This window comes from Marmota marmota, unplaced genomic scaffold, assembly GCF_001458135.2.
Source record: "Marmota marmota marmota unplaced genomic scaffold, marMar, whole genome shotgun sequence".
Taxonomy (NCBI): Eukaryota; Metazoa; Chordata; class Mammalia; order Rodentia; family Sciuridae; genus Marmota; species Marmota marmota.
Window position 1 is genome coordinate 12955 of NW_026006790.1, and position 22433 is coordinate 35387.

Here is a 22433-nt window from a genome sequence, read left to right on the forward strand (position 1 = left end):
ATGACCCACCAGAGTCCCAGTGCAAATCAGTAAGTGCTGAGCGAGGAGAATGACAGAGGCAAATGAATTGTATGAAGCATTGTTTCCTCATCACCAGGACAGACATGCATTTTGGGAGAGCCAGATGGGAGAAAAAGAATGGGTCAAATTTCAGTTACCAGGATTGTGAAGTGTATGATTTTGGTTGTTGTGGGGTCCTAGAAATCTTATTCAGAGTTTTGCTTTCCTCCCACCCTGGTTCTACTTCCCATGGACAGCTCTCAGACCATTAACAGAAAGTAGGTCCCACTGAACTCTTTCCTAAGCTCTCCAAGACATTTATGAAGGTGATGATGAGGTTGAGGATAGTGTCCATCACATCATGAGCCAATATTAATTGACCTTTACAAGTTTTCAGCTTTATTAAATTTAGTATTGAAATTCACCTTTTTAAAAATAATAATTAAGCACTGTTGTATGCCAGTCATGTATAAAATGTGGGCATTTTATACTTGCTGATTCTTTTTAAATGATAAACTCTTCATAACTAATTAACCCTTTCTGGCAGAATGGAAAAAAAAATTAATATCCAGGATTCAAATACATGTCTACCTGACTCAAGTATTAGCCTTTTAATTATTTTTATTGGCATAAATTAATGACACAGAGTAGTGGATTTCATTGTGGCATATTCATACATGCATTTAGCATAATTTGATCAACTTCATTCCCCCCCCCACCTCCACTGAAGTCCCCTCCTCCTTTCTTCTGACCCTTGCCCCTCTAATCATGAACCATTATTGGGAGATTTCTGAGTGCCATGCAATTATACTGCATTCTATAGAGTCTGTATTCATTTCTTTCCATAGTTTTCTCAATGTTAAAACTGCCAAATATTTTAATTTTATAGAAAATAAAATTTAAAAAATCATATTTTTATGTAATTTTTGGTAGGATTTTAGGTTGAAAACTCTAAACTCTCGTTTAAGTTGAGTTTTCTTATTAGTGAGAGGCACGTGTATTTAAAACTGATTGTTATATAATAAACTTACAGGTAAATTATGTCCTTCCATTAGGTAATGTTTAATCAGATAAAGCCTTTGAAGTAGAAGAAAGTACATCACAGACTTAAAAATCACATATTCTTATAAACTAGTACATTTCAGACACAGTAAGCATTGTGTTGTAGTCTAGTTAGCTGTGCTTTAAGTATTTTTAGGCCAGATTTTAAGGAAAACAGCTTCCAGATATGTTAATACTAATATGAAATAATCAACAAGAAATAATACCCTTCCTATTCATGACAGTACCTGTGTTTGGAACACAGCTGAGCAGGAGAATGGAATTATGTTGTGATACCCAAAGAACTCAAATTTTATCAATAATTATTCAGGTCACTTTCAAATGGTGACAAGTATTATCAAATGCTGTTATTTCAATATGGATAGCGGGTATTATTGAGAATAATAAGAGAATATCATGATCCTAATTTTTTTTTGTGGGAGGACTGGGGATTAAACTCAGGGACACTCAACCACTGAGCCACATCCCTATCCTATTTTATATTTTATTTAGAGACAGGGTCTCACTGAGTTGTTTAGAACCTCACTTCCGCTGAGGCTGTCTCAGCCTCTTGAGATGCTGGAATGACAGGGGTGAGCCTGGCATCATTATCCAAGTTTTGAGTGCCAAGAAATATTTTAAGGCACTGAATCTCAAAGCTGGTATAAGAATGTACCACCAAGAACTTCAAATACAGATATGCTGATACAATTGCTTTTGATCTGAGATCAGGGTACTTGGATACTAAATGATTTTATATTAATAAGTGAGACAGAACTACTTGTTGTACAATTTAAAGAACTTTAAAGAAACTTTTGTAACAGTCATATAAAGTAGATAAGTTTCAGTTCCATTTTATAGGATGAGGCAATTTCCCAGTGATGTTTACATTATTTCCTGTTCTATTCTCTTTTACATTGCTTTCAAGTTCAATCACAAAGCTGTAATAATGAACCTGAGTTTCCTTCATGTGGCTGAAGTAAGAGAATATGCAATACATGTATCAGGAAAGATTGACCAGAAAATATATGAAGTATAAATAAGAAGGTTGGGACAAAAACTGAGCTTTGGGGTTTTCACAGGTGCTAAAATAGTTAACTGTAAATTTTATGGGTTAATATTAGAAAAATAGTAGCAGAATTAGCATGCCACAATGGAATATAGAACAAAGAAAAAGAAAAGAAACAAGTGCCTGCCTTATACCAGATATTTTATTGGTAGTGTACAGATTGGTAATGTATGTATATATGCAAATAAACCAGCATAAAATTAAACTATTCAAAGAAATTTTCTATTATTTTTATGACTTTGAGAGTCATAAAAATTAATTAATTCCACATATTTTGTCAGAGATAATATTGATTATGTGCATTTAAGGACAGTTATCATTATTTGAAATCCAACGAAGCCAAGGGTACTTGATTTATTTTACATGATTTTTTTCACTCCTGGCCAAGATTTATTGTTATGGAAACAACACATGCTAATGTTGTTCAAAAAATTTAAAAAAGAAACGAGAGGAAAAAAGTGGAAAGTGACAACTGAAATCTACCTCTAAATGTAAATAATGAATCATACTAAAAGCGTTGAGAAGAAGAGTTAAATAAGGTAACTCTTTTGTGCAATACTGGACTTTAAAACAATAGCAAAAAGATGAGAAATAATAAATAGCTTTTTGATTTCTAAAATTTTTATTAGTATATTATAGTTATATATAATATTGGGGTTAATTTTGACATAATTATACAAGCATGAAATACAATGTGCTCCAATTCAGTCTCCAGTACTTTCCCTTTTTTTCCTCTCCTCCCTCCTCTTATTCCCTTCACAATGGTCTTTTTTCTATTTATTATAGTTTTAAAAGTTAGTGTGTTACAAAATGTAGACAATGGTGAAATTCACTGTGGTATATTCATAAATGTACTAGGATAGTTTGGTCAATGTAACTCCAACATTCCTCCCATTTCCCATGCCTCCTCTCTCCCCCTCAAACACTTAACTCCATTGATATTTCTTGTATTTTCATGGGATTCCAGCCCTGCCTCTTTTATATTTTGTTGTAGCTTCTACATATGAGAGAAAATATTTGACTCCTGACTTTCTGAGTCTAATTTATTTCACTAGGCATGATGTTCTCTGGTTCCACCCATTGACCAGCAAATGCCACAATTTCATTCTTCTTAATGGATGAGTGAAACTCCACAGTGTATATATACCACATTTTCTTTTCCATTTACCTGTTGTATTTTACATAATTTTAAAGGAAAAAACTTAAATACACAAAGGAAGAAAATCAGAAAATCAAAGACAGATGAAAACTCTAGATAATGACAGGCTTGTAAAAATGTCTTCTGTTAATTACCTTAATTCAGTGAGTCCTCACACACTGTTTCAAATATTATAGTTCAAAAGAATTTGTCTCAAGGTCCACAAGAAAATAAGGCATGTTGGATTGCTTCTTAACTTTCTTGTATTAAAGTGATGTGTTCATAATGAGGAAGGCTATTACTTATTCTGTATTTTTTCCAGAAAGAGTAGACTGCATTTTATTGTGATCATGTACTGTTCTGTCTACTGCTCCTATACATCTAACATTGTGCTTAAAGTTCTCATCAAAGTCTGTGAGTGCATATAGAAAGAAGGGGTGAATAACACATAAAGCAACAATGAGAGTGTTTCAGGGATTTGGATTTTTCACTAATGAGAGTTATTGTTGAAGTTGTGTGGACTTCAAGTGAGAATATTTCACTTTCAAACACATTAATTCAAATGTATTAAGTACTTAACCTCTTTTCTTTTTTTGAAAGGTGTCCAAACAACACAGAAACACAACATAGAACACATATCTCTGAATTCCAACTCATTAGCCTCTCAGAGGATCCAGACAAGCAGCCCCTCCTCTTTGGACTGTTCCTGTCCATGTACCTGGTCACAGTGCTTGGGAACCTGCTCATCATCCTGGCTGTCAGCTCTGACCCCCACCTCCACACCCCCATGTACTTCTTCCTCTCTAACCTGTCCTTGGCTGACATCGGCTTCATCTCCACCACGATCCCGAAGGTGCTCGTGAACATCCAGACTCACAGCAGAGCCATCTCCTATGTAGGCTGCCTGACACAGATGTCTCTTTTTCTCATTTTTGGGTCTATGGATGCTCTGCTTCTAACTGTGATGGCCTATGACCAATATGTGGCCATCTGTCACCCTCTTAATTACTTAGTCATCATGAACCCTCAACTCTGTGGCTTATTAGTTCTTGTGTCATTTTTGTTAGTCTTTTTGACTCCCAACTGCACAATTTGATCATATTACAATTTACTAACTTCAAAGGTGTAGAAATTTCTAATTTCTTCTGTGACCCCTCTCAACTTCTTAACCTTGCCTATCCTGACACCTTCTTTAATAACATCCTCAAGTATTTTCTTGGTGCCATATATGGCATTTTCCCCATCTCAGGGATCCTTTTCTCATACTATAAAATAATTTCCTCCATTCTGAGGATCCCTTCCTCAGGGGGGAGGTACAAAGCCTTCTCCACCTGTGGCTCTCACCTGGCAGTTGTTTGCTTGTTTTATGGAACAGGCTTTGGAGCGTACCTTGGATCAGCTGTGTCACATTCTCCCAGAAAAGTTGTGGTGGCTTCAGTTATGTACACTGAGGTCACCCCCATGTTGAATCCTTTCATATACAGCCTGAGGAACAGGGACATTAAAAGTGCTCTGAGGAGGCTGCACAGCAGGACTGTCTAAACCCAGGACATTTGGTGTCCAGCAGCAGGGTATTTTGGAAAATGTAGTGAAGTCAGACATCTAGTCCTTTCAATCTCATCTTCAAAACATTAATGACTTTAATTTATCATCACATTTCATATAAGAATGGTTGTAACCAGGATTGGGGAAGGAGGTCTGGGAAGTTTTCAAAATGGGAACAAAATATTACTTTGAGATGGTGAAAAATTTCTGGAGATGGATGATGATGATAGTTTGACAACAATGTCAATGTAATTAAGGCTGTTCTGCTGAATACTTGAAAATGGTAAAAACTGTAATGGTTTTGAGATTTAAATTTACCACAGTTTATTTTTCTTGCCTAATTTCTCTAACAAATGTTTCAAGGATGGTATTGCATAGAAGTAATGGAAGTGTACATTTTTGCCTTGTTCCTGAATTTGGGAAGGAAGAATAAAGAAACATAAATCATGTGGAAGAAGTCTAATTGTCTATTTGCTGAAGATATAATCCTATTCTTAGAAGATCCTAAAAACTACACCAATGGTTTCTTTTCTTTTTTTTTTTTTTTTGGTTTGCTTTAGTATATTGAATATCTTTCTAAAATAAACTATGAGAAAGCCATTCTAATTCAATGGAAGAGATGCTGAAAGATTCAAGATTAACATCCATTATTAGCAATGTAAAACGGAGGGAAAGATCCATGAATTATGCTAGAAAAATCTGCCCCCATGGGAGAAGGGTCAAGCTGAAAGCCATCAATGGGAAAGATGAAGAAAGATGGGCTCTCAGAGCAGGGGTTTCTGGCTAAAAGCTGTTCCTTGCTCATTGTGTCAAATTTTTTCTCCCAGCCCCCTCAGGCTGATTCTTTAGGCTAAGATGGTGGAGATGGTGTTTGCTGTAGTAGAGAAAGAAAGTGGTGGGCTGAACCCAGGGATAGTGCTAAATAGCTTCCCAAGTCACGCTTGGCTCAGGCTTCTCCAGGGAAGATGGACAGAGGAGCTAGAAGTCCAGGTGGCAGGACATGTCTGGATAGCAAAGAGAGAGAGTCTGCAATGCCCATACAAGGGACAGCAATCCAAACCCTATCTTGCATAAGCAGATGGAGTCTGACAAAGACTTGCTCTAAAATGTCTCCCCTGTAGGACTGACCTAGCCCTATTAAGCCCTTGGTGGGCAGCCTGGGAGAGCGGGGGTCAGGGTAGCCCAGTGTTGGATAGGAAACCAGGGGAGACAGACCCCCATGTGTTTTCTGGCTCATCTCCATCTCTCAAAGCTTTTGGACATGCACACAGCTGGAGGATATCTCCATGGCGGAGAACTTTGGAAAGTTCCCTCTAGTGAGACTGGGCAGGGGTGGCAGGGTTGGGGTGGGGACTGCCTTGAGAAAGCAGCTGAGGAAAGGTTTCTTGAGCTTATACACATATTGAGCAATTTTGTAGTATACAACATCAGCACACAAAAACCAGTTTCTTTCTTACATGTCAATAATGAATATGTTGAGAAAGAAATCAGGAAAACAATTCCATTCACACTAGCCTCAAAAGATCTTCAGAATTAATTTAACAAAAGAGATAAAAGAGCTCCTCAAAGAAAAGTATGGAAGGCTGGAAAAAGTAAGAGAGAAGACACCAGAAAATGGAAAGCCCTCCCATGTTCAGAGTTAGGAAAAATTAATATTGTTAAAATGGCCACGTTACCAAGCAATCTACAGGAGTCAATGCAATACTCATCAAAATATAGTTCTGAGAAGAACTGGAAATAACAGTTCTAAAATCTGTGTGGAAGAACAAGAGACCCAAAATAGCCAATGCAACTCAGATGCAGAATAACCAAAGCAGAGTAGAGCTGGAGGCATCACAATATTCAATATTGAAATACTGAAATCCTTCGGGTTTTAGATAACATGGATCAATTTGTCTAATTATGAGCTTTTTGCATTGAACCTCCAAGGTCATATGAATGTCAATTATCAGCCTGTAGCCCTTCAGCTTGGTCTATTTGATCCACTGGCCTCCATGATCATGTTTCTTCCTTCCATGGTTCTGCATCAGGAAGCTCCTATTTGAGACTGAAATGATAGCTATCTTAGGGACTGAGCAGGCACTCAATGGGCACCAAGCAGGAGAGAGGCATTAGATCTGTGTTCTTAGCTATAACCCAGCAGAGATGCACTATGCACCAGTGAATCCTGAAATAGACATTGGATGGAGGAAGGTCCACTAGAAATGTTGTTTCCTCCTCCTCAGGTCAAACATCACACTTTGACTAGCTAAACATGCTAAATTTCATAATCCATTCTCCAAATGCCACAGAAAAAATGCCACAATGAAAATCACATGACTGAAGACTTGTGTTTCAAAACAAGATCCTCATAATGCCATCCAATCCAAACAACAGAGGTCATTCCTTGGGCTTTAACTATTTAATGTGTGGTTTGTGGATGACTTGCTTAAGAGAACTGAAAGGCAGGAAAGAAGCAGGGAGGCCCATGTTGGGGTTGAGGGAAAGAAAAAAGGCTTCTAGAAAAAAACAATGATTTGAGATTGGAGAATATTGCTCCAGAAAATAGAAAAGATTTATGAAAAAATAGAAAAAAATGAGATTAGAGAGAATATAGGAGTATAAAAGACAGGGTGCTGTCCATGCTTTGGATGCTTTGGACACAGGCATCGGGCATTCTCTTCCTCTTAATTAAAAAATGTAGGTGTGTGTAAGGAGGTGAAGGATACATCAAATAGTAATGAAATAATCCCAAGACCATTGGGTTGCTTACAACTGTGAAATATTAGTGAGGGTGTATGGACCTCAGCCTGAATACTTTAATTATAAATATTTTTATTAAAAATATACACAGAGATCTGGGTTGTAGTTCAGTGGCAAAGCACTTGCCTAGCATGTGTGAGGCACTGGGCTCCATCCTTGGCACCACATAAAAATAAACAAACAAAATAAAGACAAGTTGTCCATCAGACAATACAAAAAATAAATAAAAATTAAAAAATAAAATACAGTGTTTGGGCCTGCATGCTTCCTTCTTCTTGTCCTCTTTTCTATTTAGAAGGTATATAAGCAATATGGAAGCATAGAATCTAACATGTGTCTCAAAGTTACATCTCCTGGGACTCTCAAAGGATCCAGAACTACAGCCCACCCTCTTTGGGCTGTTCCTGTCCATATTCCTGGTTGGGTTGTTTGGGAACATGCTCATCCTCCTGGCCATCAAATCTGATTCCCCCTGCCCTCCTTCATATATTTATTCCTCTCCAAAGTGTCATTAGCATGCATTTTTAAATCTCCACCATCCAAAATAAGACTCATCGCCTATGTGCACTTCTTGACACAGATCTCTTTTTATCATTATTGGGTACATAGCTGATCTGCTTCTGACTGTGTTGGCCTATGACATCTTTTTGGCTTTCTGTCATCCTACATTACCCAGTCATCATGAGCTTTGGCCTATGTGGCTTATTAATTTTTATGTCTTATTGATTAGCCTTTTGGATTATTAGTTGAAAATTTGGTTGTCTTACAATTTACTGACTTCAAGGGTGTGAAATTTTCTAGTTTCAGATGCTTTATCTTACCTGTTCTGACACCTATTCTAGTAATATTGTAAAGTATCTTATTGTTTATATTTATGGCTCCCCTCATCTCAGGAATCCTGTTTCTTAATGTAAAATTATTTCCGCTATTCTGAGAATCCACTTGTGGGTAGACAAAGCCTTGTCTACCTGTGGATCTCATCTGTCAGTTGTCTGCTTATTTTTCAAAACATGCATAGAAGTGAACCTCAGACTAGCTATATCATTTTATTCTTGAAAGTTTGTGGTTACTTCACTGATGTACTCCTCTCCTGAATCCCCTCATCTATGGTCTAAGCATCAGGAACATTAAAAGTGTCCTAGGGAGGCTCCAGGACCTGTGGCATCCAACTGGAATATATATTGTAAAATGATTCAAAGCTAAACACCTAGTCCTCTCCATTTAGTCTCCTTGGTAACATTATTTTTGTAGTTCCATGGCTTTAATTTCTTGTCAGGTATCATAGGATACTGGAGTAGCCACTGCTGAGGAGGGTGTTTTGGGGAGTTTTTAAAATGGAAACAAATCCTCCATTTGCAAATGTGAAAATTTTCTGGAGATGGATGGTGATGGTAGTTTACTGCAATGTCAGTGTAATTAATGCCTATAAATGTGCACTTGGCAAGGAAGAAATTGCATTTTTCCCAAAATATTGATTTTACTGTAATAAAATGTAAATAAAAGCAAAATTCATCCCTAAACAGAAATTAAAGAAATTAATTATACCCAGGAGATTATTTTTCAGTAGTGGAAGGACTACAAACACTTTTTGACATTTTCTCCTCCTCTTCCTCCAACATTAATATGAGGAAGTCCTTAGAGTGGGCCAATTTACCTAATTATGAGCTTTGAGCATTGAGTCTCCAAGGTCCTATAAAAGTCAATGTCAGCTTGTGCCTCTAGTCCCTCAGCTCAATGGCTCCAGTCTAATGTATGCCATACCTATGTCTCTTCCATCCATGGTTTGGATCAGGAGGCTGCGCTGATGTCAATCCTAAAGCCTGAGGAGGATGTCATTTACTACCAAGCAGGGAGGAGTGTTGGAACCACAGTCCTTCATCATGACCCACCAGAGACACAGGGCAAATCAGTAAGTGTAGGAACTGAAGGATGGAGGAGGGACTACCCAAAGCATTGTTTTCTCTTCATCAGGAAAGTCAAAATATCTAGGTAGTTGTATTGGAGAAGAATAATGTGCAAAATTTTACTTATGAGTACTCTGAGTTTGCATATGTGATTTTCACAAGAGAAATCTTTCCTCCCACACTCTGCTTTCCATACCCTGTTATCCACCATAGCAAAAAAAAAAAATGCACCCTTTTCAACTGTGTCCTAAGCACTGTGATAGTATCCATAGCCTCATGAATCTTTATTGGAGAATTTTGAGTGCCAAGTGCTGACCTATGTGATCCATGTAGATTGTTTGAATTTATCTGCAAAGTTCTTCCCAAGGTATAAGTACTACATTAGTTTTACAAAGACCAAAGGAGCACAGCTGTTTATGTAAATTTGTGCTAGGTGTTTAGGTTGGGTAGAATAACTGAAGCCATGTTTGACTTGAGCTGTGGATTTGAGACACAGGGTGTCTGGGTTCAACAATGCTGACAGGTTGTCCCCTCACAAGCCAACCATGCATTTCTGTTTCTTGTACTTCAGGATGGGACTTTACTATTGATCCCATTTTGGAAGTTCTGTTAGTTATAGGGATACAATAATGTGTGACATTAGCTTCACAAATTCAGGTAGAATGGATAAGATGACTGAGATCTAAGACAAAGAAGACACAAAATAATTCTACACAGACCTCCCTCCTTCCCCCACTCTGGGATGTCCTTGCAGCTGTCCATATCCTCCTGTTCTTATGCATAGAGCACTCAATTTGAAAAATGGACATAGTGTCACATCGCTATTTCAGTACTATGCAGGAAACTGTAAAGAGTTATTAATGTATTTGTTATGTGCCTGCAGTTCAGCCTCTGGATTATGTTCAAATATTCTTAAGGTTGGAAAATAATGAAAAATTTAGCACATCAAACTAAGAGTTTCACAATTTCATTTTGATTGCTGCTGTTGGCTCCAACTTAGTATTTCTTGAACATACTTCAGGTTGTTAGTATGTCTGAAAATCAATATAGTCATTCAAATAGATTTCTAGTTGATACAGATGTATTAAGTAGAGATTAAAAAGAAAATGGGTATTACCTACGTGATTAATATGGGATGAATGTATAAAACAGGGGAAAATACAAGTTGGCTGGTTATTATTAATATGGCAATATGGCAAGGTTAATCTATATACGCCTTCAAATAAAATGTCTTATGACCTGAAGTTAGTCAGCCTTTTCCTGTAATGTTATATTTTAATTGTGTCCTTATGTGATGTATGTTTGGTGAGGATTGCCTTATTTCTGATTCCCTAGAGCCTTTAACATATTTGTTATAAAGGACATAAAAAAAATTTTAAACACTGGATAGAACTTCCTTTGTTCATAGATCCTGGCCTTAATCTGGGTGTCTTCAACACACTTGAGGCTTTCCTGTCTTTGCCTTCACCTTCTTAGGAACATGCCATAGAACAAGAGATACGAGTAACAACTCTTGTTTTTGCCTTTGTCATGGGCCCATGGGCCCTATACTTATGCCTCACAGCATCTAAAGCATTCAGTTATTTTTTAAACAACAACAGAGATTTTCATAGGCATAAGAAAAGCAAACTAGGTACTAATGGGAGTGACAGGAAACCTCCTTTATTGGGCTGAGACACATGTTAGACTTCCACATCATTCCATTGTTCCAGTGTCCTTTGACAATAGTGTTCACTAGCAGATAGCAAGTAGGTAAACAGAGAACAGACTGTTTTCTTAGTGATTTCTTAAGAAAAACCCCACAATGATCAAGTATTTATTAAGATGCAAACATGTATATTACGAGCTATACATGGTGTGACCATGAGTGTTATTCTTCCTATTTCCATTAAGTAGTACGAGCACAGAGAGGTACTATTTATGTAGCATGTCAATATACATGCCAAGAATGTGTATTTAGTAACTCCTAGTGTAGGCTATTTTCTCTTTTACTAGAGTAAAACGTAGATAATACTCCCAATACAATATAAATTTTCTGGAATAGATACTTCAGATGAATTGTTCTTAGCTGGGTCTCAGGAGTAATTTTGATAGTGCATATTAGGAAAACAGTGGGTACACATGATGATGAATTTTTTTTTCCTGAGACAATAGATATAGGTGATTAATAATAATATTAACATTCATCCACAGTGGATGTCAAAAAACTATCCACCACACACTCATTATAATTTTCACTTGTGTGAAATAGACAACAAAATTTTTTGGGGGGGTACTGGGTATTGAACTAAGGGGCACTCAACCACTGAGCCACATCCCCAGACTATTTTGTATTTTATTTAGAGACAGGGTCTCACTGAGTTGCTTAGCACCTCATGTTTGCTGAGGCCGGCTCTGAACTCTCCATCCTCCTACTTCAGCCTCCCATCTTGCTGGGATTACAGGCATGTGCTACTGTGCCCAGGTAGACATAATAATTTTGAAAGTAGTATTATAATAATAAACTTAAAAGTTACATGATGTCCCTCTCTCAGGTCATGCTGTACATCACTTAAATCTTTGGAGACAGGTATTTGTACTTCACAGGGAGACTTAAAAGCACATGTTGATGTCCAGTAGTACATTTCAGGGACAAGAGAAGTTGTGCTGTGCACTCCTTAGATGAACTTATTTACCTTTTGGATATTTCTCAGAAAACTGTTTATGAATAAATAAATCAATTGTTATGGAAACATTGACAACAGTATCTGTCCACCAAATTCATGATAGTAGCTGTGTTTGGAGGAGAGCTATGCAGAAGAAAGGAATCATGTAGAGGTACCAAGAGCTCAAATTTAAAAGATAATAATTCAAATCTTGATATAATTTTAGTTGTGAAACAATTATTACCAAATATTTATATTTTCAAATTGATATTCTGTTTTATTCATTGTAATAACAGGTAATGAGACTGCACCGTATCTTAAATCTTAATGCCAGTTATAATTTAAGACAGTCAGATATTCTCATGAAATTGGGTTTGGTGTGACACCAGGCTATCTGAATGTTTTAACATTTACATAGGTAAATATGTTGATACACAAGATTGAAAGCCACTAGTTAAGCAATATATTTTATTTAAAAATTTATTACAACAATGTTGCAAATTAGGTCATTTTTTTATTTCTTTGTCCATATGAAGAATCTGTTCTTGTGTGTTCACAATGGTTCATGTGCTTTTCTCTTTTGCCTCTTATCTCAATTAAATCATAGTGAGACCTGACAAAAATCATAATCCTGAGGTTTCTTCACAGAGCAGAACTAATTATAATTCATATACCAGAGAGATTGATGTGAAAGTTCTAAAGGTTTTTTTTTTAGATTTTTTAGTTGTCAATGGACTTTATTTATTTACTTATATGTGGTGCTGAGGATCTAAGCCAGTACCTCATGCATGCTGGGCAAGCACTCTACACTGAGCCACAACCCCAGCCCCTGATGTAAATATTTATATGATAATCAAAAAAGGTTGGAACTTAAACTGGGTTCTGGGGGCATATAACTGGTGTAATGAGAGTGATTATGATCAGAAAAATAGTGTTGGATGGGAGCATGTTATCGTAGATTATTCTATGAAAAACCAAAGAGGAAATTAAATTTGGTGCATGCATGATGATGTCATAGTGAACTTAATTCCAGGCATGATGGAACATGCCTGTAATCCAGCGGCTTGGGAGGCCGAGGCAGGAGTATTGTGAGTTCAAAGCCAGCCTCAGCAAGGGCTAGGTGCTAAGCAACTCAGTGAGACCCTGTCTCTAAATTAAATACAAAATAGGGCTGGGGGTATGGCTCAGTGGTTGAGTGTCCCTGAGTTCAATCCCCAGTATTAAAAAAACAAAACAAAAACAAACTCAGCTGTTATGTATAAATATTAGACACTAACAAAATCATTAAAAAATCCTGCAAGGGATGGTTTTTCCTCACCAGATAGGTATGGGGCTAATATAAATAAACTTGTAAAAAATAAAAAAAAATCAAAACTGTTTTCTAATATTTCATTATTTTTAAATCACCGACAGGCACTATGTGCACTAATGCTATGATTTTGGTCTGTGACATCAATGATTATGTACAGATATCAAACCATATTTCTTAACATTTGAGTCTATCTAGACCAAGGATAAGAGAAACGTATTGATTGCTTTTCAAAAGATAAACAGTGTATGACCAAGGTCATAAATCCATGGAGGCAAATAAGAAAACCTAGAAGTGATAAAATCCCGGAAGAAAACTGGTCCCTAGGAATGTGTTCTGATTATGAATTTTCTTCTTTAATTTAATATTCAGATCATGCAGTTCTAGCTCTTATGGGTGTTTATAAATATTATTCATAAAAGGGATTTGTATCATTGTCTTAGTATATGGTAATGTATAATAGACTGCCTCTTAATTTCCTTTAATAAAGTGTTTTTTTTTTCTCAAAGAGGAAGCAATGTTTCTTATAATATATTTTTTTCTGGACAGTAGACTGCATTTTACTGTGGTCATTATCTTGCTATGTGGAGTGTTCTTGGTTTTCTAACATTGTTCATTTGATTGACTCTAAATCAGGTATGTAGGTTGGGTGCAGAGATTCATGATTGTAATACCCACTACTAGGCTTGCTGAGGCAAGAGATCTATTTCAAGGCCAGTCTGGGCAACTTTAGGGAGACCCTGTCTGTCTCAAAGTAAAATAAATGTGGATGGATATACAGTTTAGTAGAGTGTTTGCCCAGTGTGAGACCCTGGGTTTTCTTTCTAGTATGGCAAAAAAAAAAATGTGTATGCACAGAAGGGATAAATGATACATAGAAAGTTCCAAGAGGATTTGATCAGACTGTGAAAGGCTGGTGAAGGTGTACAGATCTCAGTCTGAATGCTCTAATGATAAAGGATTCAGTTTAATGTACCTATGGAGTGATGGATGCTGCTCATTTGTTTCCTTTTTCCCAACTTGTTTTCTCTCAAAGGTGTCCCAGCATTATAGATGCACTAAATGTAACAGCCATCTTAGAATTCCAACTCCTGGGATTCTCAGAGGATCCAGACCAGCAACCAATCCTCTTTGGACTGTTGTTGTTCATGTACCTGGTCACAGTGCTTGGGAACCTGCTCATCATCCTGGTGGTCAGCTCTGACTCCCACCTTCACACACCCATGTACTTCTTCCTCTCCAACCTGTCTTTGACTGACATATTTTTCATTTCCACCACAGTCCCAAGAATGATTGTGAACATTATAACTCACAGTAGAGCCATCTCCTATGTGGGTGGCCTGACACAGATGTTCTTTTTTATCATTTTTGGATGTATGAATGGTATGCTTCTGACTGTGATGGCCTATGACCATTTATTTTGTGGCCATTTGTCACCCCCTGCATTACTTAGTCATCATGAATCCTCACCTCTGCGGCTTCTTAGTTTTTATGTCTTTGTTGTTTAGCATTTTTGTATCCCAGATTCACATTCTGATTGCATTAGAGTTTACCAGCTTCACAGAGGTAGCGATTTCTAATTTCTTCTGTGACCCTGCTCAAGTTCTGAGTCTTTCCTGTTCTTACAGTTTCTTTGGTCTCATTATCAAGTATTTTATTGGTGCCATCTCTGGTTTTTTCCCAGTATCAGGGATCCTTTTCTCTTACTATAAAATAGTTTCCTCCATTCTGAGGATCCTATCCTTGGGTGGGAAGTACAAAGCCTTCTCCATTTGTGGGTCTCACCTGTCAGTTGTTTGCTTACTTTATGGAACAGGAATTGGAGTGTACCTTGGTTCAGCTGAGTCATCCTCCCCCAAGAAAGATGTGGTGTCTTCAGTGATGTACAGTGTGGTCACCCCCATGCTGAACCCCTTCATCTACAGCCTGAGGAATGAGGACATTAAAAGTACCCTAAGGTGGCTCCACAGTAGAACAGACTAATCTCAGGACTTTTGGCCTCCATTTGATAAGTAGTTAGGAAAATGCAATAAGATGAAGCAAATAAATCTGTAAATACTGCATTATTAGTAACACTATTTTTGTATCTTATTGTATTTTATATATCAAGACGTTTAACAGCAGATTGATGGTAGTCATTATTTGTGGGAGGGATAAATGGGGAATTTCAAGTGGGATTTTGAAACCTGAGAAACAATGTGTAGTTATGTGGACCTTAGATGTGAACACATGTGTGTGGACCTTGCACGTGAACGTCTGGTGGTGAACCTTGGGTGTGAACACATGCTGGGAGTTGGTGTAGTTTGGACCTGGAATGTCCCCCAAAGACTCATGCATTGAGGGCTTGGTGCCAGCACAGGAGTGCTCAGATGCTGGGTGAGAAATTCTGGGTGAGAAATGGTTAGTCCCCGAGAGCTCTAATCTCCTCTGTGGAGTGATTCATGGATGGATTCATAGGTGAGAGGAATTCAGGGAGGTGGTGGAAACTATAAGAGGGGAAACATAACAACTAAAATATCTTCTGACCTCAAGTCAGCATTTTTTTAATGTCTATAATTGGCCCTTTTATTTCTATCCTTCTGCAAGTAAATGCTGTGTATTTGAAGAGGCATGATTAATCCTCTTTCATTTTTGATTCCACAAAACGTACACAAAGGCACAGAGGCATAAAAAGTAAAAATCTGTTTTAAACATTGAAGAGATAATTCCCTGGGTCATAAAAATGTCCACAATCACTGTATCTTCAACACATTCTGCTTTTTCTGCCTGCCATTTCATACCTCTAAGGAATGTCTTGTAGAACCAGAGGCAAGTTATTTTGGTACATTTTTGTCTATGTCATGGAAATACTGGCCTGTATTCCATTGGACAACACCTGCAGCATTGTTTTAATTCCAAGATCATGTCTGAGATTATCATGATTGGAAAAGAAAAAAACAAATTTTGGGGCATAAACAAACACTATGAAGGGAGCTAAAGCACATTTAAGATCCACAGCACTCCAGAGTGCAATGCCATTTGAAATTTTATTACCCATTAGACTAATTTTTTCCATGGTCATGGGATTCTTAAATTGAAAATGCCGGGGTGACCCAACATTTACTAAGTTTCAATGTTCCTTTAGGTATCACACCTGACATGGAGATGGGTGTTGTCTCCATTTCTATTAAGCAGTATGAGCATAGAGAGGTGGAGAATTTTCCACATATTATGCATATGGTCAAATAAATGATATGGGAGTAAAATGTTATTTTCCTCACCCCATTTCAGGTCATTCTCCCTCCAATTGGATCTGAGTAGAAATATTATTCATAATACTGGATGAAATGTCTTGGTGGTTTATCATGGGAACATTATTTCTAAACAGATTGCTGAGATATTTCAATAATAGAATTTCAGAATAAGAGGATGTAGTTGATAATGACCCACATTTTTGTTTAGACAACAGATATAGGTTTTTAATAATAAAATAAATGTACATCAATTGTTTAAAATCAAACAAATATCTTACATCTGCATATTATATGTAAATTACATGGAGAGAGGAGCAAGAATTTTTAAAGGCTTGTTGTGATACTAAACTAACATATCAAATTATGTCCCTCCCTTACAATAAATACTGTGCATCAGTTAAGGCATTTCAAGTAGCCTTATGTCTTCAGCCAGTCCTTCAGCTTAACAGCATCTGTTCTGTGAGCTGCATTGATGGGCCTCCTCCTATGGTCATCTGCTTTGGAAGCTTCTATCTGATATGATCTTCATATGAATCCTGCAGATGGGGCCTGAGCCTTTATCAGGCACCTGGGATGGTTGGGTCTTGGGATCTGCAATTCTTTGTTATGGCCCAGCAGAGAAATAATGTAATACAGTAGTGCAGAGGAAAACTTAGGATCTTGGAAGGACTGTTGGAAGTATTATTTTTTTATCACGAATACAAACAACACAGTTTAGTAGCCAGCTGGAAGGACACAAATATGTAAAGTTTCAATGATGTGGATTGTGAAGTTTACGTGACAGTGAATCTCACCATTGTGTACATCCACAAGAAATTAATTAAAATAGTAATAACTATGGGTAAATGGCAGAAAGATCAATAGAGGGAAGGGAGTATGAGGTGGGAAAAATGTAGGGGAAGAATAGGTCCTATGATCTGAAAATGAAGAAGATATATTCCATGCTTGTATAATTATGCCAAGATAGATTCTACTGTCATGTATAACTACAAAGAACCAATAAAAAGGTGGAGTGTCAGAAATCTTATTCAAATCTTGTTCACTCTACCCATTGAGTTCTTCTTCCCATTGAAATCATGCCCATAACAGCACAAATGGGTCCTTCTAAAGTGTCTCCTAAGTACTATGAAAATCCATGATGGTGATGATCAGGATGAGGAGAATGACAGTAGCCTTAGCATCATGAACCCATAAAGAAGGCTTCCAAGTTGCAGGTGCTGAGTGACACTTCTACATGATATGTTTCATTTCTTGTGCATAATCTAATTTTAGTTATGTATGCCCATTTTCACAGAAAGTGAAAAAGTGAATTATCCTTATGCAACTTGTACTCATTTGTTAGGTAGCAAAGAGTGAAGCCTTGTTTGCATTGGGCTGTGTGAGTATGGACACAGGGCATCATGGAGGAGAATCCTGGCTGGCTGTACTATCAACAAGCCAATCAAACATTTCACTTCTCAATTATTCTAATAGGGAAACATTTTTCCCTGCGCTCTTCCTTGTGGGATTCCTGGTGATCACTGGGCAGGATACAGGGTGGTATCTGCTGCATCCACTATGGAAGAACAACCGCAGGTCACAGTAGAGATCTCATTCAGTACAGGTCATGCTCTTGCACCCTCTCAGGAGTATTAATGCCCCTGATCACATGGTCCTCCATGCTTGTAAATGTCTCAATCTCAAAAGGAAACCTAAGGTCAGCTCTTGATCTCATTCTTACTCATGGAACTGAAAAGGGTTTAAAAATATTCCTGAGATGTACCCATGGTTAGGACCTCTGCTGAAAACTTTGTCATCTTTGAAACACTACAAATGTTGAGTGGGCCACACTTCACTTATCCTTACTGTGACATGGGCAGGCTGTTTATGTCTGAGATTCAGCATTGTGATCTAAGTTGATTTCTAGCTGAGACAACTGCAGTGAGTCAGGATGAAACAGAAAATAGGTGCTCTGTGTATGACTAACATGTGATGCATGTTCAAAATTAGGGCAAAATATAATTTAGATGTTATTATTATTATTATTATTATTATTATTATTATTACTGATGATAAGAGGTATACTTTATGCCCCTCAACTAAAACATCCATTGACTCGAAGGTACTGTTTTCCTGTTTCTGGATTGGCCATTTTATTTTTGACTTTACAGATTATATGCTGTGTATTTGGGAAAAATATCTCTTTCATTTCTGACTTGTCACAGCTGGTGTTTTCTTGATATAGGAGGTACAGTTTCTTAAGTTTTATAAGTCTAAAGGATTTGTCCCAAGTTCTTAATACAAAACAAGGTATAGTGGACTGTTTCTAATTTCCTCTTATTAAAATTACTTTTCTTTATAAGGAAGGATGTTTTTCCCCATTTTTTCCTTAAAGTGTAGGCTGCATTGTACAGTGATCATGAATGTATTCTCTCCACAGTCTTGGACTTCAATCTCTCTAAATTGAGTGTAAAGTGTGTAGAAAAGAGTGAATAACACAGAGAACAATAATGAAAGAATGTATGAAGATTGGGCTACTGAGAAATGTTGTTGAAAATGTTGAAAATATCTGGGAATCAAGTGTAAACACTTTCCTTAGGAATATTTGAATTCAAATGTGGACAGAGTGCTTGGGGCCTTCTGTATTTCTTTCTCTCGTTCTATTTTCTTTTGCAAAAGCTGTCCAATAAATTCAGAACCACAGATCTCACAAGTGTCTCTGAATTCCATCTCCTGGGACTCTCAGAGGACCCAGACTGACAGCCCCTCTTCTTTGGACTGTTCCTGTCCATGTACCTGGTTGTGGTACTTGGGAACCTGCTCATCATCCTGGCTGTCAGCTCTGACTCCCACCTCCACACCCCCATGTACTTCTTGCTCTCCAACCTGTCCTTGGCTGACATTGGTTTCATCTCCACCAGTGTCCCAAAGATGCTCAAGAATATTCAAACTCACAGCAGAGCCATCTCCTATGTGGGCTGCCTGACACAGATGTCTCTTTTTATCATATTTGTATGTATGGATGATCTGCTTCTGACCATGATGGCCATCTGTTACCCCCTGCATTATCCAGTCATTATGAACACTTGCCTCTGTGACTTATTAGTTTCAGTGACTTTTTTTGTTGGCTTTTTGGAATCCCAGCTGCACAATTTGATTGCATTACAGGTTACCACCTTCAAGGATGTGGAAATTTACAATTTCTTTTGTGTTCCTTCTGAAGTACTCAGACTTTCCTGTTCTGACCCCTTCACCAATAACATAGTTGTGTACTTTGTCAGTGCCATCTTTGGCCTTTTCCCATCTTAGGGATCTTTTACTCTTACTATAAAATAATTTCCTCCATTCTGAGAATACCATCCTCAGGTGGGACGTACAAAGCCTTCTCTACCTGTGGGTCTCACCTGTCAGTTGTTTGCTTATTTTATGGAACAAGCATTGGAGTGTACCTTGGTCCAGCTGTGTCACATTCATCTAGAAAGGTTTTAGAGGCCTCAGTGTTGTACACAGTTTTCACTCCCATGCTGAATGCCTTCACTACAGCCTGAGGAACAGAGAAATTTAAAACACTGTGAGGAGGCTTCTTTGTAGAATTGTCTGTTCTTAATATCTGGGACATCAACTTAATGTTTAGTTTGGAATAACAATAAAATTTGACATCAATACCTATAAATCTTGCCTCTTTGGTCAACTTATATTTTGTAGTTTATTAACTTTAATTTCTAACATTCATGGTGAGATTGCTGTTGTCAGCACTGGAGAGAGGCAGTAATGGGGTATGAAGGTTCAATCAGGAAAGATCAAAATTTATTAGAAATTTGTGTTGGTGATACTTTTCTAACAACATGAATATAATTAATGCCAATGAACTGTGAAGTTAACAAGGCTTAAAATGGTACATTTAAATTGCATACCATAGAAAATATAAATAAATATGTGGTTCTCAAATGTACAAAAAGGTGATTTCTAGAAAACAAAACTAGAAAAGGTAACACAAATAGATGAGGCTAGGCAAAACTTGTGATTTTATTTGAGGTACATTTTAGAAATCACATCATTCCAGGATGAAGTGTCATTTGAAATCTGTTCATCATTAAATTCACATTTTACATAGTGATGGGATTCTTTATTTGAATAATTCACTGGAGAACAAAATTATGTGATTTTTATGTATGAGTATACTCGAATGAAACCCATTTTTATGTGTTTATAATTTGGTAATTAGAAAAAAATAGAAAGGAGACCAGTACAGTAGAGGAAGAGGATAAGGTGGAAGAGAAGGGAAAGGAAAGAGAGAGAAGGTACTGGGGAATGAGGTTGAGCAAGTTATACTCTGTGGTGATAGTTTTCTAACAGCCATGTCACAATAAATCTGATTATTATTTACAATTATAATGTACCATTAAGGCCATAAAATTAACAAAATTTCTTTTTTCTTTTTCTTTTTGATACCAGGGATTGAACCTAGAGGTACTTGACCACTGAGCCACATCCCCAGGCCTATTTTGTATTTCATTTAGAGACAGGGTCTCACATTTTGCTGAGGCTGGCTTTGAATTTGTGATCCTTTTGCCTCGGCCCCCTGAGACTGGATTACAGGCATATGCCACTGAGCCCCGCAATAAAATTTCTTAAAACAATCATATAATGTAAATAATTGTTATACCCATTTTACACATGAGGAAATTGCCCAGGTGTGTTCATAATATTTCCTGTAATTTTCTCTTTTTTATCTGTTTTCTATCAAATCAGAGTGGCCTGACAAAATAATAAACTGGGTTTGTCTTCAGGGAGCTGAGACAAGAGAGTTCTAGTCCATGTATCAGGAAGAATTGACAAAAAATCTATTAATTAGGTATACAGTTAGCACCGAAACTTGGGGTTTGGCATGTTCCCTGTTGCCAAAATCTTCAACCATAAAAAAGAGGCTTTATGACCAGAAAAAAATAAAAGTATTGCCAGGCTAATACAAAAGGGAGAATCAAAATGGAGAAAAATACTAGAAGACAACTTATAAACAAATATTTTACTGATATTTAATAGGTTGATCAAAAGGAAGGCTGTACTAAATAAAAATCTTCAAAAATATTCTTCAAATCTTACGATGACTTAATTATTGACAGGCAAAGTGTACAATAATTCCACATTTATGCTCAGTGATGTGTGATTATGTGGGTCGACCAAATTATATTATCAAAATTTTACATCTACTGTGACCAACAATTCTAATCATATATTAAGTGATTTTTTAGATAAATCTTATTTGAGCACTTGCATCCAGAAAGGAGGGAAATTAGAGAACCCAAGATTAATAAAAATATCTCTTGGTTTAACACAATGCTTTCTGGTTATAACTATGAGTCTTAACTTAAAATTTAGATAAGGCAGTCCTAAATAAAGAGGATTTGTATCACTAGCACAGAATGGAATGAATTATATTGGGCAGCTTCTTAATTTCCCTTTATAAAAGTGATTTTTCTTGAAAGGGAAAGCATATTTATTATTTTCTATGTTTTTCTTCAAAGAGAACATGACCATTATCTCTAATGTTCTTGGCCTTCTATGCATGCTCAGCTGAGTATCTCTAAAGTAGGAGTTTATGGAAGATAACACAGATTATAATAATGCAAGGGTTTTAAAAAGATTTTTTTAGTCACAACTGAGAAGTATTGTGAGGTGTATGTACCACAAGGTATGTGAATACCTTCCTTTGAATACCTGAATTCAAAATGTATACTGAGTGGTGGCTGTTTATTTGTTCTTTTATCCAACACTCTCTATTTTCCCAGAATATGGTCAAACAATGCATTAACAGAGAATCTTACACA

General features: G+C 37.0%; 1 protein-coding gene and 2 pseudogenes across 1 annotated transcript; all 3 read left to right on the forward strand.

Moving 5' to 3' along the window:
* Positions 1-4849, forward strand: LOC107133629 (annotated as a pseudogene).
* A 9530-nt stretch (positions 4850-14379) lies between these two features.
* On the forward strand, positions 14380-15376 carry LOC107133615 (putative gustatory receptor clone PTE01). Its single transcript, XM_015475901.1, is given in 2 exon segments — positions 14380-14808; positions 14810-15376. Coding segments are annotated over 2 exon segments (996 nt in total).
* Positions 15377-15622: 246 nt separating this feature from the next.
* LOC107133616 lies at positions 15623-20170 on the forward strand (annotated as a pseudogene).
* The last annotated feature ends 2263 nt before the right edge of the window (positions 20171-22433 follow it).